Genomic DNA, 22397 nt, shown 5'->3' on the forward strand with positions numbered 1-22397 from the left:
AGACCTGCCTGCCTACCCGCGCCCTCCCACCTACACTCATTCCTGTTGGCCCATCATATGAGAGACAGCTTACTGGCCAATAAAGATGTGCGGGAGCTAGAAAGGGGCGGGCATGCCTCAGCACTATTAGCAAACGCTAAGATTTGTCTTTCAGAATGGTTTTAGGTTCAGTGCGTGCAGAATGATTTTTTTTCCTGACCCAAAATTCATGCTGAGAGCAAAGATCGGAAGGGAAGATTATTGTTAATGTATGTAAAGTGTTTTGGGACTTTAGATCGATTTATTAATCAGCTGGTTGAGATTATCGGTGTATCTGCTCATGTTTACTAGAACTTGGGGTCTAATTTAAAATTCCAGAAAACCTGGAATAGATCTGGTCCAGAAATGGAAATATTTGACAACTAATAGCAAATTATTTTTAAGAAATCCATTCCAGGTTTGCTAGGTCACCCAGGTTCTCCCATTATAGTCTATTCTCGTCAGTCTATGAAAGATTTATTATATATCATGCCTAGTGTCAGCCACGGCAGATACAGTTCTTACATGCAGCAGTTTCCCCCCATAAATACCATGGTCAGTGAGTGGTAAATGTTGTACGTGTGACTTTCCTGATACAAATGTCTCTATTTTCTTTTTGCACAGTGGATAGTGCCGGAGCTGGTCGCTCATACACTGGTGACGGTGTTGATGTTGGTGTCTTTGCACTGGTTCATCTTCTGTTTGAATATTCCTGTAGCGACATGGAATATATATCGGTGAGTATATAGGTCTTCAGATCACCTTCCGTTGTTACAATTTGATTTTTTTATTCAGATGGATGTATTTTCCCCTCTTCTCTGTGCAGATTCATCATGGTACCAAGTGGAAATTTGGGAGTGTTTGATCCAACAGAGATCCACAATCGAGGGCAGTTAAAGTCTCACATGAAGGAGGCGATGATCAAGTTAGGATTCCATCTACTGTGCTTCTTCATATACTTATACAGGTGTGTTCAGTCCTTTTATTATTGCTCAATGCATGAGTGCTGACCGTCATACAAAATACTTGTCACTCACTGACAAAACAGTAAGTAGTCATTAGGCCTGGAGATCTAAAGCTGTGAATTCTCTGCATCAATTGGGTCATAGTAATTAATGATTCTGAATTATAATTAATTCAATATAACAGATGCCTGGTGGTCAAGTATAAAAATTTACTGCTCCTTGTCGCTGTTCCAGTGACAACAGAGCCCACTTGTTCTCCCAAACATGCGAGATAAAGTGTCACACTGGTGATGTCAGCAATTCAAACCAACTTTATTGTTCCAAAGAGACGTCTAGGCAGTGTATTTAAATGTTCCCTCCAAGCTTTCCACTGTGTTTCACCAAACAAGACTTAGAGAATGCCTTGAATTCATTGAGGATGGAATATTAAAGTTGGCTTAATTTCTGACAACAGAATTGATTGTTTATCTTTTCCTTCTCATTAACAGCTCCTTGCATGACATATAGACACAGTTTACCTGTTTGAAGAACAAAAAATATGAATATACAGATAGCCCCAGAGTTAAGGACATCCTACATTTACGGACGACACCTAAAAACGAATGGGGCTTACCTGCTCCCTCAGGTGCAGGTCGGAGGCTTGAAGGGGGGAGGCAGCGGTTTCATGACTTGCAGAAGAAAGTTTTTGCTAAACATAGCTGAGGTTGGGGGTGATCTTAGGGGACTCTTGTAACTCTTTAATGACCAAGACAAACTCTGCAGTTGTTTCTTTGTGCATATCAAAGCACAGCTTGCAGAAATTTATGAATGTGTAGGCTCCATAAAGATTTTTTGTTTGTTTGTGATTTATACAGTAACTGACACCATGCTGCCTAATATATATTGAGACAAACATCTGTCCTAATTGCATTTATTACAATAATGTACCTGTTCTGACTTACATACAAATTCAACTTAAGAACAAACCTACAGTCCCTATCTCGTATGTAACCCCGGGACTACCTGTACAAAGCTAGGTACGAGTCCTGAATCATTATAATATGCAAGATCTCACACTTCTCTAAATAATTTACCTGGCCACTTCCCTCACCCATTATTATTATGGTCAGCCTTACAGGCCAGTAAAAAAAAAAGGGATGGAGGGTTGCTATAGTGTCTTGTATTTCAGAATATTGGAGATTTTGGAGGTTACCTGATGCACATGAATGCAGAACATCTTTGTAAACACATCAGATCACATTCTCCTTGGAGCTCCTTGTAAAAGTGGTGGTACTGCTGCTTTAATGAGAAAAGCACTGCACAATTATAAGGCACAGCAACGTAGTCTACAAATATTCTCTGTTGCATCTGCTTTGGGTTTTTGAGCAATTGAACTAAATAAAATTTGGGTACGAGGTGAAGCCTGGTCATGTGATCAGTCAGTCATCAGCTGTCAACTCATTACAGAGCTTTATCTGCCAAATAAAGCTTTGCTTCTCCTCTGGGCGGGGGGCTCTCCTCCTCCTGTGTCACTGTCTGTCTGTAATTTGCAACCCCTATTTAATGTACAGCGCTGCGTAATATGTTGGCGCTATATAAATACTGTATGATAATAATGAGATGGCTGTGGTGTGTATAACATAAAGCAGATAAAGATAGTTGCTAAATATTCTCCCCCCTTGTTTCCACTTGGATGGGGAATGGAAGGTTTTGCAAGGACTTGGCTGTAAGAATGACTGCGGTAAAACAGAACTATAGTTCCACTTCTAGAAAATTGCGATCAGGCTGGTCATTATTGCAGAAAGGGATAGGCAATGAATGGGATGGTGATGTCTATTTTGTAATAATTCCTCCAACCTGCCTGTGCTCTGAGTATCTGACAAAATGCTAAATTGCACATGCGCAATGTTGGCTTTGGTTGCCAGGATACCCCGCAATCCTAGCTTCCCCTGCGCATGCCGGGAATGAATAAACTTCTGTACAGGAAATAAGTCATCCCAGGCAAACAAGTTGGCCGAAGACCGGAAATAACTTTAAAGTTTGTGGGTTTAGTTGAGCTTAACCCAGAAGCAGTCTATTTTACAAACCTAAATGTTTCCATTTTTATGCCATGTCATGTATATTGTGGAAGCAGACCCTGGGACTGTGTACTAACTCTCCTTTTTTATCTTTGTTTTTGCAGTATGATTTTTGCCCTATTGGCCAACTGAGGCTTATCAGGAGCCAAAGAATGGAATGACGGGAGCCTTAACCTGCATCATGAGGAAAGCCACCAGGAACAATGCAAACCAACACTGCACTGCTACATGCAAAGTATTTTTCTTTTTCCTATTTGAACTCCATAGTTTTTTGCTGTATTTTTAACATAAAATATTTAAAAAGAAAAAAAAATTCCAATCACTTGTGTTTAATTGTTTTAAACACAAAGGAACGCTACGGTTCTGATCTAGCTATGGGAACTCTGTTTACATAATGATTACTGTGTCCTTCAAATTCACCAAAATGACATCGTTTCCATCCATCATGGATAAATATGGGAACATTTTGGTAGATTTTCAGAAGACATTATATTTCAGGGTCAGGTGGCCTAGCAAAGAGCAATACTTGGTGACATACTGCTGATTTCCTGTTCGTTGATTCCATAGTACACAATGAGAACTGTTTTCTTGTCTCCAGCAATATGTCACATTTCTAAACTTCTGTACAGGTGTGGGGATTTTACATACATGTCAATGTTATTATTAAAGTACACCTGAAATGTTACTTACAAGTGTGTTACCATTCTTACTATGGTATGAGAATGGCTTTTTAGGAAGGTTAGTATTGCAGCCTATAAGGAATGTGCTTACCCATGGCAGCAGAGATCATGGAAACAAGAACCTGAGTCTTGCTATATGTAACAGATGGGAGCTGGAGCAGCATATTCCCCAGCAATAGTTTTCTTGTACAGTTGCACCCCTCTCCTGTATTGAATTTACTGGACACTGTGAGCTTCCCCTAATATATATTAGAAGCTGCAACAAATCAGACAGACCCTACTTTTTTTTTTCTGGTTGGAGATTGTCTAGCATAATCAGTTATTCCCTCCACAAACTATTTGTTCCTTTATAGGACTGACTCTCTGTCCTGATGTGACCGCTCTGGGTGCCTGAACACCCATCATATAGACAGAGGTGGAGTTCACATGTCCCTCATACCCAGCAACAGGGGACACTAATACACTGCTGCAGGGCCGTAATGTTTGTTATTAAAAAACAGGATTTTTATAGCACCAACATATTATGCAGCGCTGTACAATAACTAGGGTTTGCAAAAAACAGACAGTGACACAGGAGGAGGAGAGGACCCTGCCCCGAAGAGCTTACAATCTAGGAGGTGGGGGTAATTGTCCCTGCATGGACAAAGTACCCATTCATGATCAATCTTTTGTGTATATGGTTACTGATAAGAAAGTGCTATATAGTCAATGCAATACAATGATGATGCACTTAAAGTGTACCTGTCATCCTGTCAATCTTCAGGTAGCACTGTCCAGACAAAGGGCTCCTTGATTGGATAAAGTCTACTTTATTTTTATTTTGGATGCAAGATGTAGAAAAATATTTTTGTGCTGATGGTTGTTGAATAGGATATTTGTAATACACAATTAACAATGAAATGTGGACCCTTATCATGTTTCTTCAATTAAATACAATCTGCCTGCTGTGCAGAACCCGCTTTTCACTTACTTGTGCTGGCTGTCCGTTTTGTCACCGTTGGGTTTAGCATATGAAGTAGGTCAAACACTGTAATGGTTTGCATATTGCAACGACGCTGCCTTTGTATAGTGGTACCGGGGTGCTCATACTTCTACAGTGTATGGGAAGCAAATCAGTGGGGATCTAAATTACCAAAATTGTGTTCATTTATTTTAGTTAGAAGAGAGATCAACCTAAGATGACATTTTCTGGCCCCCTCCGTGGGTCATCCCGAGTATGGGAGCAATGGCCCTGAGCTCTCCAAGGGCGGGAGAGGATACACTTGGAAGCTGGGTGATCCAGCAAACCTGGAAAGTCATTTGTTTGCAAAAGTTTTGAATCCTGGACCAGATCCATTCCAGGTTTGCTGGATCACCCAGCTTCACTAATGAAAGTGTATCCTCTCTAGCCTTGGAGAGCTTTAATAAATCAGGCCTATTGACACAAAGCAGAGGAGTCAAAATTCTCATCTCTTGCAGAGATGAAAGAAGTAGAGTTGGGGTCTATAAGAAAATAAAAAAAAAGTCAATAACCTCCTGGGTAAGGCTGAGGATTACCCTCTATCCCTATTAAAACTTCATTTATCCAGTTATGTAAACAAATTCCTTTTCATTTTGAAAGTCCAAACAAGGGCAGAAGAAATTGGTAATTTGCTTGTTCTGCACGATTGAGTAAGTGAAGTGACTATTCACGTTATGAAGTGGGGATTCTCCACTGCTTTAGTAAATCAGCCCAATTGCATATTATGGACAATGGAAGAATGAACATAAATTTATATATAAGGCAGTGCTACTATGCTCATCAGATTTGGATTAAGTTTTGGTCATGTGACTACTGTACTGCTTCCACTTCTCCTTACTGGAGGCTCTGACACGAGGAAGCAAAGCCCTGCTGCTAACAATATGGCTGCTTTCATGCAGAAAAGGTTGTGCAAATTGGTAAAAGGATCAGGAGACAGCCCACGGATGGGCCGGATACAGGGCAATAATAACAAACCCTTTGCCCTCTATTTTCCATTTTTTGGGAACAGTTTTAGTTAAGTTTCTTTCACCCAACATCCATGCATTTTCACAAGTTCTCACATGACTTGCAGGCACTCAAGGTAAAGGAAGCTGCTGACTACAATAATGTTAATGAAAATTTAAAACAAATCTAGGCACCTTTGCTGGATTGTAAGGACCCCTGCTGTAGGCAGCCAATAGAAAAGGTGTCAAAGTAAAGTAGGCAATGATTATAGACACCTGAAGAAAGGGCCCTCCCCAAATAAAAGACAACATAAGATTGGAGCGTCATGTGACTGGTGCAGATTTAGGGAGTAAACTGGGCAGTTATAGTTTTTTTTTCCACAGTAATGCCATTGAGAAGTAGGGGAAACCTAAACATGAGGAACCCAGCAAACATCTCCATGCACCAGCCATACCAATACAGCACAAATAAATACACTCTGAGTCCAGTTATTCATTCTGTTTATTGACTTGAAATTAAGGGAATACAAATGATTTTCTTGAGTGCAGAGCACCGACATGGAAAAAAAAAAAAAAAAAGTTAAAAATATTTTTAAAATAAAAAGGTATTTGACCTGGAAAAAAAAAGTTTAAAATACTACACATTTTTTTATTAATAAAACAAAATGAAATAAAAGGGTGTTCCCTAAATTATTAGTAAAACAGTGAAAATAAATAGCGTAGACTCAAAAGTTATACTTTAATGTGGTAATAATACAAAGAAATTGAAACTGCGTAATATAGTTCATAAGAACAAAAAAAGTCAAAAATATTTAAGAACGCAAAATCTTTTTTTTTTTTTTTTTTTTAAACATTTATTATCAGTCCATAGCAAATAGTCATTAACATACCAAAAAAGCTCTACTTGATAACTAGTTCCACCACAACTCCATTACAAATCTTGACAATTGAAAAAATCTCGAGATCAATTAAAGAGATTTGTTCTCGATCCCTGCAGCTTGGTTCTTAATGCTTTTATGGTCTGTCCTTGTTTTTACCTAAAACCATTCTTATTTTTTTTCCTTTTTATCTTTCGCTTGAACATTTTTATTTTATGATTTTTTTTTGTCTTCAGTTTTAAATGTATGAAATTGTGAATATCCTAACTCAAAAGGGGGAAGAAATAAAAAGAGGGGGTAAATGAGATGGTGTTTTATGCAAATCTATCTATAAAAATATACTGGAGCCACTGTGGACATGTGATACACGGCAGTTGGTTCCTTGATTGCTTTTTTTTTTTCTTTTTTTTTTTTTTTTATTGCACAGAAGTTTAAACTGACTCTGTAGGTCAGAGAATCCACAATGCTTGGATTAAAAATAAAGGATTCGATTTTGGCAAGTCGTGAAGGCAGCTTTTTGCCCAGTAAGCAACAGATAATGCTGGAGGTGCTTAAAATAAAAACTAGGCATCCCGATCGCCCATTGTTTAGATTCACCACCAGTTACATATATGCTGATTCGGTTTGTGTGCTTTTCACATTTAAAGTTCCAAAGTTGGCCAGCCTTGAAAATAGAACTATTTACCTATCAAAAAAAAAACAAAAAACAAAAAAACTTTGCTCTATTAAAGCCCGTGTGGCTAAAAAACATTAAGCATCTGATGTGTCCAGGACGGTCCGACACCTTGGCCTCCTCTACTACCCCCAGGACACCGCAGTGTTGTAGGAGCATATGGAACCACAATGGGACTGCTGACCTGTAAGTGTGCTTGATGCATAAGATGTTTTAGCCAAGGCTCCAAGAACAGGTAAGTACCCTTTTCTTCTCAGGTTGGTCTATTTTATAACTTTAAAGACAGAATCACTTAAAAAAAAAACTTTTTTTTTTTTTTTTTATTTAGGAGGATCTGTAGGCTAAGATCTGAGCCTTTAGCCTCCATCCATAGAAGAATTACTGCCAGAATTCTTGTTTTCTCTACACCATGGCTGGCCAAGTGGTCAAAGAACTGGTCATGTGACCTGAGCAAAGTTCAAACATTTTAGACATAGGGTGGTTAATGCCACACTGATCACATGACTGGCAGCACCCTCATAGTCTTCAAGAAATTTAGTAGAAAGGCATTTCAGTTAACATTCTTACACAGTATAGGTCTGTTTTTTTTTAATGTCATATAAGTAGGACTTTAGGAGGAACAAAACACAAAAAAAACTTTTCCCTGGAGCTTTGTGTCATTACAGACCACCCCTAGCAATCAGCATTGTTTTTGTGTTCAAGGTAGGTCTTTTTTACTATGGCTGGTAATCAATTATAAGTTAAAGACAATACGAAGTCACTTACCCCTAGGACTACCTTAAATATTGACCCACAGAACCTGTGGGCTTCTGAGACCTCAGATAACAAGTGTCTGGGCAGTAGCATCATATCTCTGCCCTGTGACCTGGAAGTCAACAACCTCCAAGACTGGTATTTTGCTTTGTCTGCATCTGCTGAAGAACTACCACCCTCATCATACCCAATGTGATGTTTTTATAAAAAAAAATATTCAGTAGCCTGAACCTATAACAGGGCTCCGTTCCTTCCTGACCCATCACTAACTTGCAGCAATAGCATTATTCTTTCTAAAACGGCAGATTGTGTTAGTGGCAGTTTAGTTGTTCAAGTAACGAAACTCAGAGAGTGAAAGGACAACTAATCCGATTGCTCAGCTGGCTGAACCAATCAGAAGTTCTATACAGGGAGGCAGCAAATCATTTTCAGACCAAGCTCTGCAGCAAGTACAACACTGCAGAGTAAACCAATCAGGAATTAAATGTGCTTTATTTTAAATTGTATATAAGCTGCAGAGATGTCTGTGCTGGTAGCTATACGAGCTCCGCATATAGTTTAGCCCTCCTATACAAGCCGGCTTTAGTTCCCAAAACCCAAAGATTATTTGAACATTTTCATGCCACACAATGCTTGCAAATTAATCCACAAAAAAACAATCCATTCCCCCCGACCTATACTCATCCTCAACAATAGCTGCTATGACTAACAGGAAGTAATTTTTGGAGGCAATTTAGCAGCAACTTCTATCCTAAAACCAACACAACCAGGCTCGATTTTTTTTTTTACTCTAAAGCCTGCCAAGGCCAATCTAAATTATAAACTTAAGATTACAACCAAGCTGGGGAAAAAAGTAAATTTGTTTTCACCTTCCTGTTAAATCTGTGATTTGAGTGATAAACAAGGGGAAAATGACATGCAAATAAATTTACACAAACATAAAATGTAATTGCTGTGACTATACTGGGCACTGGAAAAGGAAATATTTCATATTAGGAACACAGTGACATTAATGATGCATGGGTAATTGTTGATCAATTTGTTTTGGGCTGGACTGAAAAAATGCAGCTGGCCGAGTCAAGCTTGTTAATAGATGGATTTCTAACAGATAAATGGGTCACGGCTACATGGGAAGGACTGACAACCAATCTAACAAGTTAGACAACAAAGTTGCTTTAACAATCTCTAATTGGGGTTCCTGGTGTTCTCCTACAAACATTGATCATGTACAAGAATAAAACGGGTGTTAGCACTCAGAGGGGAAATCTTAGAAGAAGGTGCCAGCAATCAAGGTTGAAGCTCATCCGTGGCAAAGTAACTGAGCATTATCCCAGGGTAAACCCATTGAAAATTCTATTGATACCATTATTTTCATTACTTAGATCTTGCACCTCCACACTACTAGGTTTAAAAACCATTACAAGATTTTTTATTTTTAGCAAACTTCCACATTCACTTAACATTAGGCAGATATGAAGCACAAAAATGTTGCAGCTCTGTTATCACCAAATCATTAAATGTTTTTAATTTTTTATGCAATCAGTGTAAGTAGTTGAGTTTGACCTGGTATCAGCCTCTTGCAGCACCGATATAGCTAGGCAGGAGTGTAAGAGGAAGAATCAACACAAGGAGCCAATAATGAATGTGCTTACAAGACACAAGCTGATTGGAGAAGCTTATCACTGTACTCCTTTCGTGTAACAGGCTATGGAAGGTCCAGGATGACCTGGGCTCAGGGTATTGAGGTAAATAAATGATGAGTCTGAATGAAGACCATATAGGAAAGCTATTGGTTAAAGACTGGTCAAATTTGCAGGTCTAGGACTTGTGGTCTTGTTCTAGTTTCTTTGGGGCGTGTTTACCCCAAATGCTGCATCATTTAATTATTTGGGGGAAGGACATAAAAGCAGAATGTATTTTTTTAAAATTAGGTCTTCCTTATCCTTCTACAACTAAACTTATCTCCTAAAATGCAAAGGCTGCTGGACACCATTTTAATTAAAACTGGTGCAGCAAAACCTTTGATGTTAGAGCCTTTATATATCTAAACATTGATTTGAATGTCCTCATTCTACAGCGGATCTCCCAATATCTGAACTTGTAAATCCCCCTCCAGCAACATAAAACATCTCTTTGGCCATCACTAGAAATGAACACAACCATGGTGAACACACTACATTTTCATACAAGAGGTTCAGTGTCTGCAGTGTTTTCCACCACCATGATAGGGTGATGTAACCAAGCTGTGTGTAATGATACTGTCTGGTATGAGTTGTAGGTAGAAATTAAAACCATGTAAACAATAAAAAAATACAAACAAAAGCCATAAAAAGCAGTTTAATCTGGCTACAAACCGATGAAGGCAAAGGTGGGACGGTCATTTCCCTGCTGTAACAGACAGGAAACGCTCAATGGTCTCACATTTCGACTTGTAAACGGGGATGTGGCATCTGTTGGAACTATTCCACCATCACTTTAAATAAAATGAACCTTGCATTGAAGACACAGCAAATAAAATCACACAGGGGCACTTACCAAATGAATTACTCTGTTTATTGGCTCGGTAGGCCATAAACTCTGCCAACCAAAGTGCCAACGCAACGTTATTGAACAACTGTTTGTGCTTGAAACTGTCTAAACAAAAGAATTATGTATTGCCTGTAGTAACCAATCACAAACTTTCTTAGGTCTAGTTAAAAATCTATCAGATGCAAAGGGCCAGGCATCAGAATATAAAAAGGCTTATTGGTTATGGCAAGCAGCAAGGCCATGAATGCTGACGTGCCCGGGTTTAATCGCCATTATAACAAACAACTTGAGTCATTTCCCAAGCTTCTGAATATTTGATCCTTTCCTTAGAGGAAGGGCTTCCCAAAATTTTGAGCTGATAAAGACCAGAGAATGATCAGTTGAGGGGAAGCCAAATCGCACTACAAACATTTAACACCTGATCCAGGATGAAGATTACATCAGGTCTTGGCAATAAGAGCGAGGATAAATAAAAGTTCCATATTTTTACCTGTCAATAGTACCTACTACAAGGTGATGGTAGGATTGCTATACAAAAAAAAAAAAAAAAATATTTTGACCCCAATCATTACCCTTAACACAGCCAGCCACACCTTGCTCTCTTCATTGCCATTTCCAGAAACATTCATTTGTGTTTGCATGAAGCCCAAAATAAAAAGTATTCCTTTGTAGGAAATGTATCCATCAAGGCGGTCCCCCTTAGCAAACTCCCCTTACTTTTTCATAAGCTGAACACCGCTGAAAATTTATTCCAGGGACAGGCTGAGAATTGGGCACTTTCTGCATTTTTTTTAAAAATGTAATTAGAACTAATGTGCTTTGTCAAAATAAATACACAAAATTCTGGGGGAAAAATGCACAACGAACCATAGTTTAGGTTCATGTGGCTTTTAGAAGTATATATATATATAAAGAATATGATTGGCTACTCCAGGCAATACATACCGTTCTGTTAGGAGTAACATTGCTCAGATCCTTGTCTTAGGTGAAGTTAGGTTATAATATCTGCCAGGTACTGGTGTCATGGACTTGTATGGGGGATCTCCAATCCAACACTGAGAAGTAAAGCTTGGTTCCTCACCCAATATGCTGCTGACACCTGAGAAAAACTTTCCAAGCAGATGTATGAAAAAATCACTACAGGCTGCAAGACAAACCGGTGTGACTTGTGCTGTAGTCCATCTGTAAATAAAGCTTGCACGCACATCATTTATTTAGAGTGTTGTCAGCACTTTTCAATTGTTCATCACCTCAAGGTGTCACCCAGCATTTTATTTTTGTTGTTTTATCAAGGATCAGCAAAGCTGAAGTTGAGCTTAATATAACGGCTGACTTTGTTTGAAATGGTTACCTATAAATGACACAGTAACTGCCTAAAACTTTGCAAACACACAGAGCTGTTAAAATAGAAAAGGGGAGCAGGTATAGTCCATTCCTTGCATCAGGCTTTGCCTCGGATTGCAAGCAGTCCTATTGAGGATTTTCTGACACTTCCGGAAAGCGTCAAGAGATTTTTTCAGCCAACATGTAATGCAACTACCTCCTGCAGGTAAACATGCTGCACATTACAGGAAATCAGCTGCCCATTACCCTCAGGCCATTACGATGCAAATGATGGAGATCATTAAAGCTTCATATTCATCTAAAGGGCACTGAAGTAGCTGAGTGCAGAAACTGAAAACCTGAGCTGACGCTTCCAGGTACTGTCAAGAGAATCTTTTAAGTTTTTCAAAAACCGAGGCACAGATGGATAATAGAAAAAGGGACCAACTACACCTTCACATTTTCTATACAAACAGCACACAATGTGTTTATGGTTTCAGCTAGTAAACATATCACTATAAGACCACCTCAACTCTTCTTCAGCTTGCCTGAGAATTGATAAATGTGATGGTACATAGCAAGAATCAGGAGAACTTGAGCCAGCTGAGAAGGAAGAGATCTCCCAACAAAGTAGGATACCAGCCTGGTAGCAAACCCTGCCTCACATCCTCCATAAAGGGCAAAAATGGAGGGGGAGTTTCATTTCGGAGAAAAGGGTTCATCCTGTGTGTGTTAACGAAAACTCAGCAGCAAAACAAATGCAAAGAATGTTTGTTGGTAGGGCCTGATCCCCATCGTTTACCCCATCTTGACTGTGTGCAACCATGGTTGCCAAGCGAACAAAACGGCTTCCATGCAGCTGTTAAATGATTACATACAATAGCTGGTTTCAGTTTGAAACTTAAACAAATCAAGTCGATATAGTCCTATAAATAATTTATTTAAAAAAAAAAAAAAACCTGTGCTGTTGACCCGATACAGGGGTGTAACACACTTAATGCTTTATAGTTTGAAAAATACAAATTTGTTTCGACTTACTACTGTCAAATGCGATGTTCTCGAAATGTCACATCGTGTACCTGTTTTTGGAACCGGAAATCTGCAGATTTTTTTTGTGACTGGGGAAAGGGAGGGGTTAGGGGAAAAATAAAAATTAAAAGAAATCGTAAAGTTACGATTTTTTTTTTCTCATGAACCAAGCTGGAAAGATCTCAAGCTAAATAAAGCGGAGAGAGAAAGTTTTTTTATGAAATGAGAGGAAAAAATACTTTCCTATTAAATGGATACTCAGACTAAAGCAATCTATCAAGCCTTCTAAACTGTTAATTTTTTTTCCAAACAAGCATTTTTTTTTTTTTTTTAAACTTCATTACACAGAAGAGCAACAAGGATGGTATGCTGCCAGACAAAAAGGCAGAAGGGAAAATATACTGAGTTCGATGGAGAGTTGGAATATAGCACAGTTCTTCACAACCGATGGAAGAGGGGAGGGGGTAACACGGTGTCCAATAACAATCTAACGACGTGCTTCATCGGAGCTGGGTACTATGAAGCAGGGTGGAAAATGATTGCCCCCCTCGGGGCATCAGACTTGTAGGTTTGCTTGTTTATTTTTTTGTGTTTTTTTTTTTTCTTTTGTGACAAGCATCTGTCCAGCTATCAATCTTTTGTTTGCACCAATCCCAAGCCATTTTAAAAATACGACTAATTTAAGTTAGAGAGAAGTCGTCTTCAGAGCCATCACCATCAACTGTCCATGCTACTGATTTCCTCTAGAAGAGAAGTGCAGAAACATTTTTTGAAGGTAAAAAAAAAGGAAAGAAAAAAATTAAAATTAAAATTGTGAACTTTTAAAAATAAATAAATACATATTTCAACCTATACTGTAAAGGTCAGAATATAAAATAAAGCATTTGAATTACAATTAGTAATACAATACATGAATATATGGTAAATAAGTTCACCGAGTTCAGCACTATTTTAGTCAGATCAGTAGACTTTGTTGTGTAATCTACAGGCAGTTTTACTGATAGCACATCTTACTTAGGTTACGTATACAAGTCAAATGATTCTCGTCCGATAATCGCATCAGGGCTGATATCAGATGAGAATCTGGTGTATGTATAGCGCCCGTCGTCCATCCTGGCCGATCCATGGACGACAAATGATCCTAATGAAAGTGAAGGGAGAGAGCGCAGCTCCGTCGTTCTCCCTCCTACGCTCCCCATACAGCAGATCAGTGCTGTATGTACAATGCTCATTCATGCATCATGCAGTCTTTTGTCATTAGAAAGGATTGTGAAATATCCTTTCCATCTACAATTATTGCACGTGTGTACCCAGCCTAATTTTAATTTGTGATTTGCCAAGCCTTATAAAATAGGCCACAACTATAATTTGGCCATCTGTATTGAAAAGGAGCATACCCAATATGATAAACACTGAATATACAGTGTTTAAAGAAAGCAATGGTGAAGGTGGCAATGCAGAGAATTCAAAAATCATACTTTTGCAATTTGAACAGCTGCTCTCAATATATATGGCATATAGTTACCTTCAAAGTCCTGGTTGTCTATGTAAGGTGCTGGTCCCCATATTCTAACAGTACCATCGTCAGAAGCGCTGGCCATCAGTGAGGGAATCTGAGGGTTCCAACTCACACAGTTTACTGTGCGTGTATGTCCGGTAAGCTCTGCGATGGGCAGCTCGCTGCGTTTGTGCCACACGTACACTTTATGATCTGTAAAAGGAAATGCACCAAAAATGTTAATCAAAATGATCAGATATTGAAGTGGAGATCAGATGACTTGGTCAGCAGAGTAACTCAAAGAGGTACACACCTCCATCTATCATAGCAGAAAGTCATGGTAGATATGTGTCTGCATAGGAATTACTTGCTTTTCTATACAATGAAAACAAATCAGCACTTTCCTAGCTCCAGGCACAACTGTTATCCAGCACATTCAGGTGTGTTGGAAAGTGTGCTTGTTGGCTGCTGTAGTTTCTCATGCCAGCCCCTTTTCCACTACAGGGCACAGTGATGATGTAGAGGTAGGCAGGAGGAAACTTAGCATCCAGTATAGGGGCACAATTCTTTTGTGCAGTGGATTACTTACTAACCGACTTAATAAATGTTCATAGTAAGTATCATTTCTTCATTTGGAGCTTAAACAGGTTTATTCAAAAGAAAAAAGTCACTGTTACCTTCACTGCCGCTGGCGATAAAGTCTTCATTATGACCACCAAAACACGAGTGTATTGTGTAAAAGCCTTGTGTCACGCCTTGGTATTTTCTCACTAAAACTCTGTCTTGCAAGTCCCATAAATGAACGCCCTGCAGGTAAGAGGGGAAACATTACAGACCACAAAGGGGAAAAATGCACACAATGTACTCAGCAGTTACAAAAAGGTTCCTACCATCAATAGAATGTGATTTCTACCCATTATTACACAGTATTTATATAGTGTTGACATATTATGCAGCGCTGTACAAAGTCCATAGTACCTGTACCTACCTCACAATCTAATGCCCCTACCACAGTCATATGTCATTATTACAGTCTAAGGTCAATTTTGGCAGCAAGCCAATTAACCTAAATAACCTCTGTGCCACTGTGCTGCCCATGTATGTACAATTATCTTTGCATATAGCTTTACTACTACCCACTACAGGTTCCTGAACTTTGTATCATCGCCCTGTATACTGTGACAGTGAAAAAAGCTGGCCAAGAAGAGCATTCCATAAAAAGTGGGTGGTGAATTATCTAGTCATTGGGGCAAGCCAAGGGCTTTAGTCAAAGATCTTTTCCTTAGGGCTACCTATGCATATTAGAAGTGCATGTTGTCCTAAGACATACCAGAAGAAAACATGCTTTTAAAATTGTAAAAAAAAGAAATGGGTCCCAAAGCCAAATATAGCAATCACAACACACAGTAGCTCCGGCACATATATCAATAACAGATCCAAACAAGTTTTATGAATCTGCCCTTCTGCAGAAAATCACATTAGCAATTGCTTAAATCTTTTGGAAGAGGGGAAAAAAACTAGTGCAGGAAAATATCAGAAACTAGAAACAGATTGTTTAGCACATTTGTTAAATTTTGTGTAAATTTAAGGGGAACATCATAAGTGCAACTGCAAAGAACTAAAAAAGTTTAATACTAGTTTACAGACAAGAAAAACCAGTACACCTATCGAACTTTGTGGGTTTCTGGTGGCCAGTGGCTCAATGGGGCTAGAAAGTTCCGCTCTCAATATAATATATATTGGATTAGAAATGTAAAACTAAAAGCAGAGCTAAAGCTTACCTGAGTAGCTACATTTAACAATGCTAGTCTTCCATTTTTTGATATTGTGAATGACATGATAGGATGATCTTCTTGCACTCTGAAAACAGGTTAGGACAAAAAGAATATGGTATTACAAGATGTCAGAATAATACAAAAAAACCTACCTGGAGGATTCTAAAAACACAAAATTATAAATGTTACTACAAACGATCTTTAGTAACCATATTGGTTGACAGTTTCAGAAACATTGTCAACAGTTGAGTAGTCTGTTCTGTTTAGTGCTGAAGGGGAAAGGAGGATGAGCATAAGGTGCCTTGCTGCACCCTTTGTATTAGCTGTGTTTACCAGTCAGCTATTTGGTTAACTGGCATGGTGGATTACTAACCCATTAGACACCTGTACCAATATCAGATTCTTTCTAGAAAAGACAACTAAAATAATTCACGAAAATCTAGCATCTGTGTGGATCTTAACTTTGCATGGACAGACTGCTCTAGCTTGAAGCAGATACTACATTATTCACCAAGGTCCATCTCAGAAGAGCCACTGTCAGAACGGATCTTTCACTGAAGCAATATCTCCAAAAGTTTACCAGGAAGATGGAGATCTGTAAGTAAAATTAGCCTAAAGATTACTAGCACTTATCACATTTAATAGGAAGGGGTATTCTCTGTCAATGGTAAGAATATCATTGAAATATGGGTTTAACGAGTGCTAGCATTTTTTTTTATATATTTTACATAATTTATTAGACATACAAATGTCAAACCTATGAAAAAAATGTGACCAATGTAAAGCTAGGTCAGGAATTACCTAACCACCACCATGTAAAACAAGTGCTCATCACTGGAGAGGGTTCAGCTACAGTAAGTGATAGGATTAGCAAGTTTATGGTTCAGTATCCTAAAACGGAGACATATTTTAGCCACTGTGCTTAACCCTGGAAGTAGCTTCATTTTTCTCTCCCCACAATGCACCAGATTGGAGGTAAAAAATATAATTTGGCAAACTTGGTGACACTTGTCACGGTCACCTAAAACAGAGCTAAAATGTAAAATGAAAAGAAAAAAAAAAAAAACGTAAGCAAGCAGGTTCTTTATTGCAGAAAGGACAGGCAATAAATGCACCGTGTGCATAGAGGTCAATCCACTCTGACCAATCAAGATGACCAAAGATCCTATCACCAGCAAATGGGCAAGAAGAAGGGTTTAGTTAAAAAAAAAATTGCAACAGGCAGGTATTTTTTTTTTTTTTTGCAGGAGACATTGCCTGTCCTTTCTACAATAATGAACTGGACTGCATGCATTTTTTCAGTTTTAACTTTAGTTTTATGATGGGAGATGTCATGAAAACTTTAAGCTCAAACATCATTGCCAAAAAGCCCAAACAGAGTTTGGACACCCAGCTCAGACACAGTTTGCCAAACTTGAGTGTAAGTGGTTTGCAGACTGAGCTTTCAATAGACTCCCTTTACCTTGAGCATGGGCAACGTTACAATCTAAACCCACAACTGGCATCTCTTCTCTCCAAATAAGAAAGCTGTAGTGGCCAATTAAAGTATTTTCAATGGGTGGTATAGCAACAAAGTGAAACCAGCTTCAGAAGGATGCACAGAGGACAGTGTGCATTACAAAGCCCAGTAAACGCAGAAAGAACATAACATGTTTAAAAAACCTTTCCACCTTGTGTAAGGAAAGTACTTTCCCGTCTCACCTCCCACACGCTTAGTGCACACAGAACAAGGCGTTGAACTGCGTCCCCATACTGCTGTGTGCTGGCATTACCCTCAGAAAGAATAAAATGACCTCTCTCACATGTTTCTATCTGTGAGGTCCTCGAAGTTATAGCCCCGGATCCGTTGATGCGTGTCTGATGCCAGAACAGTCTTGCCGTCACTTAGGCACCACAGACACTGCACTCTCACACCCTCCCAGGAGTCTAGCAGGTTTCCATCCAGGTCCTAGAGAGTTCAAGAAGAATGACAAAATGAGTATATACTCCATCTAACTTTAGTTTAGTAGTGAAGAAGATAACAGTAAAGGTATTTGTAGAAGTTAGCACTGGATTTACTTTAGCCTGGTGCCTCTCATTATGAACCTGTCCCCACTTATACTCTACTCACCCCAACACTGACACATCCCCCAGACTCCCCTAATGTAATCCAGTATTGCTCTTCAAGTGGGTTGCAGGACATAACTTCACATCACTTAAAAAGCTCTTAGTGGGCTTTGATAAGCTACAGCAGTACATGATGCTTGTCAAAAGCCTGGAAGAAGCTTGCAAGACCTTCCCGACTCACACTAGGTTCTAAGTTTAACATTGCTATACTGGAACTGAAGGATGCTCTAAAGCAGTGGTCCCAAACCACTGGCAAGTTGGGGGCCGCAAATGACAGGTGGCAAAAGCACCGGCAGTCCTCCTTACACTGCTCTAAAGCTAGCGGGAGCACAGGCAGCTCTCTCCTCACACTGCCCACACAGGAGCTACGGAGAATGGCAGAGCAGTGTAAGGCTTACACTTCTCTGCCATTCCCAGCAGCTCTCCTGACAGCACACCAGCTCTCTTACACTAACTACTCTGCTATTCTCAGCTTTTGTGCTGACAGGAGGCCGAGCTGCTGAGAATAGCAAAGTCCTGTAAACTGTACATTTACCGGACAGTGGCAAAATTTTATTCTATGTTACCAGGCCCTGCTGTCAGAAAGGTTGGGGACCACTGCTGTAAAAGCTTATCAAAAAGCTTGACAATTGTCTTAAAGGCATTTTGCATGAAGATAATCCGAAGAAATTTTTGTGCGTTACTCATGTGGATGTGTATAGTCAGAATATTGGTCCGATAGAAAATAATCTGAATGGCGCAACATTCTCTATATATCATGGTAGGAAAAGTGTTATTGTTATACAAATGTAGAGGAAAAAAAAATGTACATGGAAAATGCATCTTTAAGTCTCTGTTTACCCGTTAGGTATAGCCTTGAATGTATATACATGTAGGAACTTACACATTGGTAGAACTGTCCCCTCTGTCCGCCTGTTACAAAACGCTTCCCGTCTGGATTCCAGGCCACACTTGTCAAACTGTCTTCATGGGACTGACTCATTTTCGTCCTTAACTCACCAGTCTGGACACAAGATATAAAAGGGGGAAAAAAAATGTTTACATGCTACCAGGAGTGAGTTAAAAATCAGATCACAAGACAGATTATGTGTTGCTTGCATATGCAGATTCCAAAAATTAAAAAAGAACTTTGGTAATTTTCACAGCTCCAGCTCTTGTTCTGGTGGCTCTAAATATAGGAGCTGTGGATCTCAGTCAGCACTGACTCATTTGCAAATCCTCTACCTCTTTAACATGGTAAAATTACAGACCACCTGTTATGCAGAATGTATTCTTTACCATCACTAATATGGTAAAAAGTATCTTTGACTTTCAGCTTCTCTGCTGGTTTATATGCTCGGGCTGTGAATTATTTTTCCTCTTAAAAGGCAATACAAGTAGGGTTATCCTTTACACATCCTATGCTATCCTCAGAAATGGTGGCAACATCACTAGTAATATTTACTCAACACACCTAACCCCATCTACCCCATCTCCTTATATTGTTAGGTTATGACAGACATGTATGGCAACAGCAACATGTGAATGTATCTTACCTGTACATTCCATAGCCATAACTCGGAGCAGTCATCTGGCCCACAAGCAACAAGATAGTTGTCGTCAGGGCTCCAGGCAAGGTAGGAAACTCCGTAAGCATGACCTTCTAACGTCTTCAGTAACTTAAGCTGGTGTGTGTCCTGGGGAATGAAAGAGGAACATGTAGTCTTCAGCTCAGACAATAATAATGCTGTTTACAAAGATTTGTATTCATTGAATTTTGTGATCATCTACTTAGTAGCCATCTCCGATAGGCCATTTGGAGAGCATCAGAATGCATAGATCTTCCCTTGGGTAACAACAAATTGTGACTGCCCAGTTTTTGGGGGTGTAGGCAAGTACTAGTGCGAACCTTTGCTTTGTTTTTAATCATTCAACTGCCAATGGACAAAATCTCCATTACTCACTAATGCTCTGGCTTTTTTTAATAGGAAAAATTAATTCAATCAGCAAGTTCCTTACTAAAAATATTACAGCCAAAGACAGCCTGGCAATAGGCATTTTAAGGAGGATGTTTCATCTGGATTACTGGCTGACAACTGTACACAATTTGATATTTTGCTTGGCAGTGCATGTGTCACTCCAGCCTCAAGATGCCAGCATCATGTTCATATGAAGGCCTTTTTTTTTTTTTTGTGAAGCATTCAACCCAACTGTGATTACTAAGGCTGGGTACACGTTCAATCATTTTCATTGGAAATGATCTTTCACGATCCTTTCCAAAAACAAAGGACTGAAAGATGCACGAACTAGTGCTGTACATAGAGCGCCATTCTGTTCTATGGGGAGGTAGAGAATGACAGAGCGGCACCCCGCTGCGCTTTCTCCCCTTAACTTGTATTCTAATCGTTTGTGATCTGCCAGGACCGATCCATGAATGACAGAGGAGCGCTGTACACACAGCAGATTCTCGTCTGATACTAGCCCAGAAGCGATTATCGGATGAGAATCATCTGACACGTGTGTACATAGCCTAAGTCATAGCTAACCCAGGACTAAGAACCAGCAGGCAAAATGTTTTCTGGTCAATAACAAAGTGAAGATGTTTGTAAACCTACACCAAACATGGAATATTGTGCTGGAGGAGGGTTTTTATTCTGGAAGGAAAGGGTTACAGAACAACTGTAATCAAGTACGGGTACACTCCTCACCCAGAAATGTGACGCCTGCCAGGTGAACAGGCAGACAAGACAAACCTGTAAGGGAGGGATATACAATAAACACCTTGCTTGACTGATATCAGGCAGAAAAGTCATTGGAGATGTACTGTGCATGTCTGTTCGGCTCCTGTTCATTCCTTTATGAATACTACAATTAACATTCCTAGCCGCTTTTAGAAAGAACACTAACCTGTTTTATAATGCTACAATTAGCACACATTCCAAATAACTTCCACATACAACTATGCCAGTGCTCATAATATCAGGATTCTGTAGGGTTATAGCAGTGGCAGAATCAAATCTGACAGAAGGTAATAGCAGAAATGCACGACAGACCCATACATAGGGATAAGAAAATAAAAACTAGACATACAAAAAACAAGCCAGACTATTGTCATGTCCTATAATCTTTTATAATGTTCTATCCAATGGCGGGCCTATACAAGTCAAAAGGGCTGATGTGCATGGGCATGACCAGGACAATGAAAGCTTGTACCACCGACAGAATAACTGTAACATGATGGCAAGAATGCATCTGTAGTAGAAAGGTGGATTTAGGTCAATTGAACGTATCCTTTAAAAAGGAAAAAAAAAAAATCAGTACTGTTAAAACTTTACTAGCTGAAGCCTGAGAAATGAGGATCAGAGGTTATCTGAAAATTACAGCTCGCTGACAAACTGTCTAAGTGAATAGAACAGAATATGAAAAGAGCCCTTTGTTAAATAGGAGGCTTGTGGTTAGGAATAAAAAAACAAAGTACAAAAAAAAAAAAATGTACTTTCAGGAAGACCTAAAAGCGGACATTTGATAAGGCAGCAACTGTCAAGCTGATGAGTTGGCCTTAGAAAAGCTAAATGAGCAGAAATAACGTCTCCAAAAGCACTGCCAGTTTGTAGAAATGAAGCAAGGTTTATTCACTAAATAAAGATGTCTCTGCACCCAAGGACCTTATCCCTCAATCCGACATTAACCCCAAACAGCCCAGTCAAGGCAGAGTGACTCCAAATAACCCCAATCTACTTCTGTTCACTAGTCTCATTCCCCAGCCATTCTATTGAAACTCTGAAAATATCCAATGCTACTAGGTATAGGGGGGATAACTGCTCCTCTAGTGTGTCCCAGGATAAGTATTCAGGCCTTCACTAGGACTGAACACTGTCAAAAGTTGTGGTTTCGTCAATGTTTTTTGAACCCGAAATACTTTAGCATAGCCCATAGTACCAGGCTGGAACAGAGCCTGGGTCCGTGAAATATACAGACTCTGATGTAATACATCAAGAAGGCTTGTCAAAACTCAAGTAAAACCAAGGATGACTAGAAACATTTAGCTATTTTGCCTACATCACAAAGATAAGTGGAGACTTTGCCACTTGGTCTATTATGGGCCTCCTGATGTCCCACCCAAAATTATACTCACCCATCCATGCTTCCTCTTCGCCTACCCGTTCCATTGATTGCAGCCTTCACTTTGC

At 39.3% G+C, this 22397-nt stretch overlaps 2 protein-coding genes across 2 annotated transcripts in view; one reads left to right on the forward strand and one right to left on the reverse strand.

Annotated features, from left to right (window-relative positions):
- The window catches only part of CNIH4 (cornichon family member 4), a 10053-nt gene extending 5364 nt beyond the window's left edge, over positions 1-4689 (forward strand). The window contains exons 3-5 of the mRNA XM_072409911.1: positions 643-755; positions 845-985; positions 3145-4689. Of these exons, the coding sequence (XP_072266012.1) occupies positions 643-755; positions 845-985; positions 3145-3172 (282 nt within the window). The 3' untranslated portion in view covers positions 3173-4689. The remainder of the gene's footprint in view (positions 1-642; positions 756-844; positions 986-3144) is intronic.
- A 1464-nt stretch (positions 4690-6153) lies between these two features.
- The window catches only part of WDR26 (WD repeat domain 26), a 49101-nt gene continuing 32857 nt past the window's right edge, over positions 6154-22397 (reverse strand). The window contains exons 9-16 of the mRNA XM_072409912.1: positions 21538-21552; positions 19764-19937; positions 19112-19231; positions 17925-18070; positions 16129-16207; positions 15025-15154; positions 14375-14560; positions 6154-13592 (exon numbers count right to left, since the gene is read on the reverse strand). Coding sequence (XP_072266013.1) covers positions 13567-13592; positions 14375-14560; positions 15025-15154; positions 16129-16207; positions 17925-18070; positions 19112-19231; positions 19764-19937; positions 21538-21552 — 876 coding nt within the window. The 3' untranslated portion in view covers positions 6154-13566. The remainder of the gene's footprint in view (positions 13593-14374; positions 14561-15024; positions 15155-16128; positions 16208-17924; positions 18071-19111; positions 19232-19763; positions 19938-21537; positions 21553-22397) is intronic.

Source organism: Pyxicephalus adspersus, chromosome 4 (genome assembly GCF_032062135.1).
Source record: "Pyxicephalus adspersus chromosome 4, UCB_Pads_2.0, whole genome shotgun sequence".
Lineage (NCBI taxonomy): Eukaryota > Metazoa > Chordata > Amphibia > Anura > Pyxicephalidae > Pyxicephalus > Pyxicephalus adspersus.